This window comes from Drosophila mauritiana, chromosome 2R, assembly GCF_004382145.1.
Source record: "Drosophila mauritiana strain mau12 chromosome 2R, ASM438214v1, whole genome shotgun sequence".
NCBI lineage: Eukaryota > Metazoa > Arthropoda > Insecta > Diptera > Drosophilidae > Drosophila > Drosophila mauritiana.
The window spans coordinates 202,379-211,358 of record NC_046668.1 but is presented as its reverse complement, the minus strand read 5'-3'; the positions used below and the strand labels follow the sequence as shown (position 1 = coordinate 211,358).

General features: G+C 35.2%; 1 protein-coding gene across 1 annotated transcript; it reads left to right on the top strand.

Annotated features, from left to right (window-relative positions):
• The first annotated feature begins 525 nt into the window (after window positions 1–525).
• LOC117136090 (integrator complex subunit 3 homolog) lies at window positions 526–8,042 on the top strand. The gene is made up of 11 exons (XM_033296763.1): window positions 526–730; window positions 792–1,402; window positions 4,327–4,960; window positions 5,018–5,207; window positions 5,271–5,461; window positions 6,082–6,891; window positions 6,949–7,106; window positions 7,249–7,393; window positions 7,444–7,569; window positions 7,628–7,810; window positions 7,868–8,042. Exons 1-11 carry the CDS (start codon window positions 644–646, stop codon window positions 7,937–7,939), a joined length of 3,207 nt encoding a protein of 1,068 aa, XP_033152654.1. The 5' UTR covers window positions 526–643; the 3' UTR covers window positions 7,940–8,042.
• Window positions 8,043–8,980: the final 938 nt, after the last annotated feature.

Sequence of the window (8,980 nt, the reverse complement as noted above, 5' to 3'; positions counted from 1 at the left end):
GAACTTCTAAGGTGAAGGGCATAATTTGTCAAATTTACAATGCATGAGCATACGTTTGCACACATATAGTTGTCTGTTATCACTGTATGCGTAGAAAAGAGCTGTTCGCTGTAGCGCTCTCCGCTCTTTCTCTCTCGAACAAAAACTCGAGAGTGCCTGGAGCCACCTCTAGAGCCACGTCCAAAAAATCGCGTGCCAAAAAATCGTTTGGTGTTACGCATCTTGTTATTCTAGTGTCATTGCTCAAACTATACTCATTTTTATTAGCGGAAGCTTGTGTGAACGGGTCGCAATAACGTTTTTATGATATATCTTCCTAATTGCAAATATTCTTCTAGCTTAATTTACAATAATTTGTATAAAATAGAAATCGTTATTTAAAATGTTTTCTTCTTGCACCGAGAAACGTTTATAATGGTTGTGCTCCAGGGCAATTAATTTGTTTCATATGTGCTCCGTGAGAAAAGGATATAACGGTTACAATTTATTGTCGGCTATAAATTGAAGTTATTTTTTAGGTATTTCAAACGTTGAAAGTATTCTTACGTATGGTAACTAATGTTTGTTAATATAATTCGCTTATTAAAGTCGTACATTGTGCGAGCACATTAACCGTGGAAACTTGACGAAATTACGTCTTTAGATGGAACAGCAGCAATCAAAAAATAATGCTCACGTCTCAAAGTTGTTCGTTTGCACGGCTGTTGATTGCAAAGATGATATTGAGGAGGTAATACGGCTAAACAGTCTTTCAGTAATTCTCGAACACATTAAGACTTATTTTGTTTTAGAAATTCGAGCGTTCGTTTCTCACTCTGCAGATGCAAATTTCTGGTCTTAATGACAAAGAGATGCATGATATGTTGTCACAAGCAGTGTGTAAAGAAAAACAGCATGAAGATATATCAATCGGCTTTCTCTACATAATGCTTACCGACCCTTCTATGGCTTCCAAAACATATCGGGACGTTACGCTCGTATCTAGAGACGGAATGAATGGCATTGTCACAAATCTCACATTTCTGGTTGCTGAGAAATATACTAAGCTCACGGAGGTAGCGCGAAGGCAATTAATTTGGTTGTTACGGGAATTCGTAAAGCACCAGGTTCTAAGTGTTGAAAATGTTATATGGAACTGTTTGCGGCAGGCTGGCGGAGGAGATGTTTCCTCCAGAAACCTTTTTCTTATCGAGAGCCTTTTGGACATATTCATCGAGTTTAGAACGTGGTTGGAAAGCAACCCATTTCTCGTTCAGTCTACAGTTTACAGCTTCGTACGCCTAATAGAAGATCACGCAAACCCTGCTCTATTGTCGCTTCGGCAGAAAGAAGTGAAGTTTACGATATCATTGATCCGAGAAAGGTTCCATGATATTATACCTCTTGGAAGGGATTTTGTACGGTAAATGCAATATTAAATTAATTCAGTGTGTACTCTTGGCGCTAGCTTAGTGCAAAGCAGTAGTTAAACGTTCCGGAAATTAAAAAAATTATATGTTATACATACATTTCTATTTATTTGTTCAAAATTAACAAACTACAGCCTTGCATTTGATTTTAATATTGGTAAACAATTAATTTTCAGATTTAAATGTTGGACTAATTTTTTAATCATTTTTCTATATGTTCCTTATATATACACTGCGCGTCACCAGGTTAGCGCCCCTTGAGCAAAAATCTTTGATGTGAGTTACATATTTAGAAAACTGTTTAAGCGAGAGCTTTGTAAAAAATTATTCCCTCAAAAGTTGATCGATTCTATTAATGAAAAATTTACATGGGATGCAGTTTGTTATTTTCAGATTTTAATTTAAATAAAAAAGGAAAACAATCCATAAATGGGTAAATCAAAATTGGTCATCAGGATAGCGCCCCCTACGATAATTTTTTTCGATTTCGAAAAAAATGAGATGTTTAACACTTAACCATTTAAATTGTGGTGGTTTTTTAAAGTAGGGAAATTCAGTTTTTAATACAGAATTATAATCTTTCGCGTTCATGTTTGGTGCCAAATTATGGTGGTTTTTTCAAATAGGGAAATTCAGTTTTTAATAGAGAATTATAATCTCTCGCGTTCATGTTTGGTGCCAAAAACTGCAAATCACAGGGTCCATATTTGGATATAACTCCCCATATCATGAGACCTCCAACCCGACTGTATAATCGGTCCAAAATGTGCTCCTCCTTACGAAAATCATGATAGTAATGACTATATCCATCTGGTCCCTTCAGATTAAATTTCTTCTCGTCCGAAAATACGACATAATGCCACTCCTTAGACCAGGTAATTCGTTTGGCGTTTTTCCGGCAATTTTATGAAAAGACAGCCCGCGTTCATAGACAGCTATGATTTTGGAGTTTTTCTGCGAAGATAACAGCGTTCCTCTTCCCATTTTTTTCGCTAAATTAAAGTTTAGCAGCATACAAAATGTTGTCTTACCTTTCAAATTATGGAAGATGATCAAAACTTAATCGGGGGCGCTAATCTAATGATGATACGCGTTCAATTTTGCGCAGTAAAGCAGAATTAAAAAGATAACGGTTTTTCTCAGGACCTCTTTTTATCCTCAAAGAGAGAGGGAATATCAGTGAACAAAAATCAACAACATTGATGAATTTTCGTGCAATGGCATAATACAGAACATAAGAAGAAACGGATCCATGCAGGAACCGCTAATCTGATGATGCGCAGTGTATCTACATACTTTAGGCCGTTACGTTATAATAATCTTTTATTTATGGCTTCTTATAAAAATATAAGTGTGATTTGAAGTCTTTTAAAGCTTCCTTATCAAACAACAATACTTCTATATATGGTAAAAGCACATATGTAACATATGAAATTTTGACATTCAAGGCGATTGTATACAAATGGAACTTGTGGACAAGTTCCGTATTACAAAATAGGGTTACAAAGATTACATTTGCAAATGCCTTTAATCACAGCACAAGTTTCTCATTTTCTCATTTATGGGCTGAGAAAATTGAAATTTAGCTATTAATAGCTGTTTTCTCGCTAATTAGCCCGAAACTTTAAAAAATTTGTTGTGGCTCTGCTTCTGCGTGTACACCACGACAAAAAAGTTATGGGCTGAGAAAATTTAGCTATTAATAGCTATTTTATTGCTAATTAGCCCGAAACTTTAAAAAATTTGTTGTGGCTATGTTTCTGCGTGTACACCCCGGCAAAAAATGTTTAATTTAAAAAAACTCAAAAGTGTGGGTGCGATAATTTTATGCTGCCAACAAAAAAAAATTCTTTTATTTGAAAATTAGACAATTTTGCCATTTATACTAATGGAAACGGCAGACTTTCAATGAGATCTGCCATTAATAAATAACATCTTTTCAGTCTAACTAGACTTGGGCCTAATTTTTTTCTGGGTTATATATTCTGTCAATGTATTTCATACTTAGTAGATATGTTATTTATACGATTAGAATCTTTATGAATTTTTGCATTAGGAGCATTACGCTGAGTAGCTGAATGTTTGGAGTTGGAGGTTTTTGAAAGCTGATGTCTAAAAAGGCTTCAGTATTGATAACATACTTGGTCTTAGTGAATTTTTAAAAGATTTAAGACGATATTTCTGTTGCGCTTTATATATCTATACAAGTATACACTAAGAGTCGCTATTATTCGAGAATGATGTGTGATTTTTGGGTTACGAAACCGTTAAAGTCTGATGTTTTTGACAATCACTTTGCAAATATGTAGGCTTATCAGTTGAGAAATCTGTAGCGTTGTTTTTCATAAGCATTTGTATAATTAGCAATCCTTAATTAACTTTGTCCCAAACTTTAAAAGAAGATATTCATATCGTGTTCTTCTATTGATCATTTTTGGGAGGTAAAACGAGGTTATTCGTAATTATGCATGAATGCATTTAAACTTGGTTGTGTTAGCCAGCATAACGGTCTTCATGATTAGTCTTTCTAACGGATGGATAGTTCTTATTCTTATCCAATAACTCTACCAAAAGATTTCCTTAAAAAATTTATTTACATATTTTCAAGTTTATTGCTTAGACATTTGCATAACACTTTTAGCAATAACAATATCCTGATCAGTAAATGATTTGTTTGGTTAACTACACGGATTTTAATATTGCATACGTTTTAAACGAAATGACCGTTTGACTTTTAAATAATTAACCTATTAACCGTTGAAAAGTGCAAATGTTTAATAGTTGGTATTAAAACAAAAATTTTAATATATATTTTAAAATATTTACTGTTACCAGTTACTCGTAGAGTAACTGCGATATCAAATCAGTAATAATAGATTTGTTATTCTGTTTTAAATACACATTGTTTTATTTACAGCCTCCTACAAAACGTAGCTCGAATTCCTGAGTTTGAACAACTGTGGCGGGATATTCTTTTCAATCCTAAAATGTTGCATCAAACTTTTAATGGAATTTGGCAACTACTGCATATACGGACAAGTCGAAGGTTTCTGCAATGCCGTCTGCTGCCTGAGATGGAACGAAAAATAAGCTTCTTAGCATCCTCTGTTAAGTTTGGAAATCAAAAGAGATACCAAGATTGGTTTCAGGACAAATACTTTGCTACACCTGAGTCTCATAGCTTACGATCTGATCTAATTCGATTTATCATAAATGTTATCCATCCCACTAACGATATGTTGTGCTCTGATATTATACCGCGATGGGCAATTATAGGTTGGCTCATCTCGTCCTGCACCAATCCCATTGCTTCTGCTAATGCAAAGTTGTCATTGTTTTATGATTGGTTATTTTTTGATCCTGCAAAGGATAATATAATGAACATAGAGCCTGGAATTTTAGTTATGTACCACTCTATAAGAAATCATCCATTTGTTAGTAGCACGCTGTTGGATTTCTTATGCCGTATTACAAAAAACTTTTTCGTAAAACATGAAGATAAAATTCGGATTGGTGTTTACAATTCATTGAAATTAATTCTCGAAAAGCAGGTAATATAATGTCCATGAAATCAGGTTTTAAATTAACAAAAAATATCTTTAAATCAGGTGATACCAAATCTGCAACCACTCTTTGAGTCACCCAAACTTGACAGAGAACTGCGTAATTTAATAAGGGACAATTTTAGAGAATTTTTATCACCGCCTGCCAATCTCGGTCAGCTACTTTACCCTTCCCTGCATCCAGTTCAGGGTCATATTTTAAAAATAGAGAGCGATCAAAGAATTTTACATTGTGGTTGGTATTACCCTTTTATATTTTTAATATCGAAAAATAATGTGAATAAATCTTTATTAACAGAAAACGTGGACCTTCATGAAACTGGGCTCATAAATATTAGTGGGACAGTCGATGAAGACAAAAAGATATCACTCGTGCCAACGGATCAAGAAATTGAAAGTGTTTTTAGCGGCGAAACTGCTGAAAACTTGAGAAGAGTTCACAACATTGAGGACAATACGGATGACGATGATGACCTACCTTTATCAGAGGTTTTAAGTCTTCAAATTTCAGTTTTAAAAATAATTATTCAACAGCATATACTAGATTAGTTAAAAACGGGGTGAAGAAAACGCTTTCGGCTCTATAAACTATATATATATTCTTGATCAGGATCACCGGATCGATCTGGTCACTTCCGTCCGTATGAACAACGAGATCGGGGACTATAAAAGATATAAAGAAAGGATTAAGCATGAATAATATAGAGATTGCGGAGGCCTTTTGGCAAAAATGTATTTGCCGCCAAAAGCTATATGCCGCCCACACTTATGAAAATTATAGATCATTTTAAGGTTATTTGTTTTTCATTTGTCAAAACTGTATTTGCTACAACTAACTCAAACGCTCACGAACCGTGAAAAGCCCACAGCTTTCAAAAATTTGTTTCTATTTATATTAGTTGAAAAGTATGTAACAGGTAGAAGGAAGCATTTCCGACCATATAAAGTATATATATTCTCAATCGGGATCATGAAATGTTTCCAAATTTTCCCACGCCCACTCTACCCACAAAAACTTTTTTTCATTTTATTATATTTTTTCCCAATATTTTCCGATATTCAAAAAAAAAAATACTCGATTATATTATTTTCTATTCAATTTATTACAGGTAAGACTTAAAGAAAAGCCAAAGGTAGAACTAGCAGAAGCAATAGCCGAATCATTTGATGCATTTGTTACGAAGCGTAACTCATACACTTGGGAGGCGTTTTTGAAAGATTTCCGGCCATTACCAGCGTCTGCCTTTGAAGAGTTTCAGCTAAACTATGTGATATCAAATACTGTTCTAATTTTACGGGAGACTTTGCCTCAACAAAATATATTTTCCGAAAGCAAAACCGAAGAAAAACATTTGGCAAAAAGTATAAGTTATCCATTGTACGGTTTGTTTCGATTTTTATATGAAAACGACGAAAAAAGCAAAAAACCATTTCAAACCTTGCTGTCAGAGATCTGTGAAGGAATACCGGAAATTGGCTATTTGCTTCTGTACTTTATGAAAATTTATTGCAAGCTTCAAACCCGCAAAAACTCCCAACAATCATATCAGTTTAAAACAACTATTTATCGACAAATTTGCGATGCGGCAGATGAGAAAATCGGCAACTGTCTGTTACGGGATCTTGATCTGCTAGAAAAGGAAAACACAAATATTTTTTTATGGCTCCTTCCTGATATATATAGAGAGTTTAAGTCAATAGCGACAAATAACACGGATATTTTGCGAATAACACTACGTTGCATAGATGCAAAAAATGTGCGTGACATATTATACTCAGTCGCACAAGGAAAACTTACAATATTTAAACAAGATGGACTCATTGATTGCATAAGGCAAAGTCTTGAGTTTGAGACATACGAACAGTTTTGCCTTTGGCAAATTGTTCAAGCTCACGACGTACCCTTAAGGTGTATACAGGTATGATACATAAATTTTGTTTACGGCTCTTTACTATTTCACTGTTTCATTGTTTAGGACATATTGCCAGAATTGGAAGCCGGAAGTCATCCCGAAGCGTTAAGCCATTTTTTATTATTGCTTAAAAATGAAGAACCCACAAATGAAATAATTCGATTAATGCTTAGCAGAGAATCAAAGTCGAAAGGGGATCCATTCGTAACCTCAGCCTTAAGGTAAATAATAGTAGCACGATACGCACATGGTAGAATTGTTTTAAAATATTTTGAAAAAATAAATTAAGAAACATTTTTAATACATGAAGGAAAGTAAAGTTTTAACAATAAAAAAAACTAATCAAATTTAATAATCCAACAGATTCTGGTGTCAACGCTATGAAGAAAAACTGTCTGAAATCATTGCTTCCCTGCTTACATCAAAATACCCTAGTTCATCTCCCAACAAAAGAAAACGACCCCCCAAGGGGATTTCTGTCTCGACTAGCACTCCTTCTGCTGATCAAGTGCGTTTCGTAATATTAATTTATACACATAATAAACATATTTTAAACAGGTATTAAATCATCTGGAGCATTATAGAAGAAGTTGCAGACATGGCACTGGAACTGGCCTTTACGTTCATGATATGATGCAGAGAGCACTTCAATCGGCTTACTCTCACAGTAATGATAGTACTAAGGTACGTGTAAACCAATTTTTTATTTTGACTTGATAATTTTTGATCATTTTGTCCGCAGAAACAATTTTGTGATTTGTTCGCCCTGGCAGCGGAAGAAGATACCACAGTTGGCCGACGCGGTGGAAGCGGTCGTGGACGTAAACAACCTGGGAGTAAGAAAGATGTCAATAATCATGGGACAAGTAAAAAAAATGCGGAAATGGTTAAAACAATATATTCATCCGATGACAATTCTAGCGAGGTTGGTTGTTAACATCTCTCAACGCGTACTAATTAAATAATATCTTATACATTTTAGGAGGATTGGTCAAAATCTAAAATATTGCAAACGGCTAAGAGAAGGAAAAAAGCTAACAATGATTCTGACTGACAATTGGAATGTCATTCACTAATTAGTTACTTCGCCGATAAAGAATTGAAAACGGATTTCGAGCTTTCTCAATAAAAATTATGAAATGGAATGACGAAAAATATACAATTTTGTGTATGTTGAACCTAAGACAATATTTTTTAAGGATGTTTCACAAACAGAATTAATTTTAATTTACAATTAGGTATGTGCTTTGTGTCTCGGCCCATTTTCGGTCTTTGAAATAGTGGTGTAGTGGTTACGGCTTCGTGATCATATTGGACAACAAAAGAATGCATCCGTCTTCCTCCAGCTGTAGCAACACCAATGTAAATGTGTTGCCAATGTTCAGACAGCCGCCCAGTATTGCGTAAGTCTCGCTTAGTGGGGCTTATCGCCAACTTGCGTTGTTGCAGAATTACTTGTTTTCCTTGGTGGATTGTGGAAAATAGTTGCATAAGGCTATATGGTTTCTCCTCTACCTTTCGTCATGATAGAGGGGCGGGAGAATTCGATGGTTCTAACCGTATTCTATTAAGGTAAACTGTTAACCTCATCCCATATGTTTTCGATCTTTCAATGGTCTAAGTGTTTGGAATTGATGATTCCCTTCTTAGTTAGCTGGCAACTCTTGTGACTTCCGAGACTAGGTTGGCAAGGATCATAGCCTTGTTTAGGATGGCAGTCGTTGCGTAGATGTCTCCATCGATGGCATTCACTCTTGCGAAAGCCTCGTTTATTCTCGTAGTTGACTCGTGCGTAGCGTCAAACAGTCTGGAGTTGATCCTCAGGTGTTGGCCGATTTTCAGCGGATGAACGCTACAGAATCCGGCTCTAGCTCGTTGGCGTTGGAGTGGTGGTCTTGCTTGTACAGATACATTTTCGCTACAGACATTAATGAATAATATCGGGAATTGAGCGTGCTTGCATCAATAGAATATATCCAAATCGGAGGAAGCAAATTAATATTTACGGATGAAGATAGTTTTGGAAGAGGAGGAAAAGCATGAGAAATTTTGTTGCTAGCGAAACACGGGTGTAATTGTGTTAACGGGTTGCCCA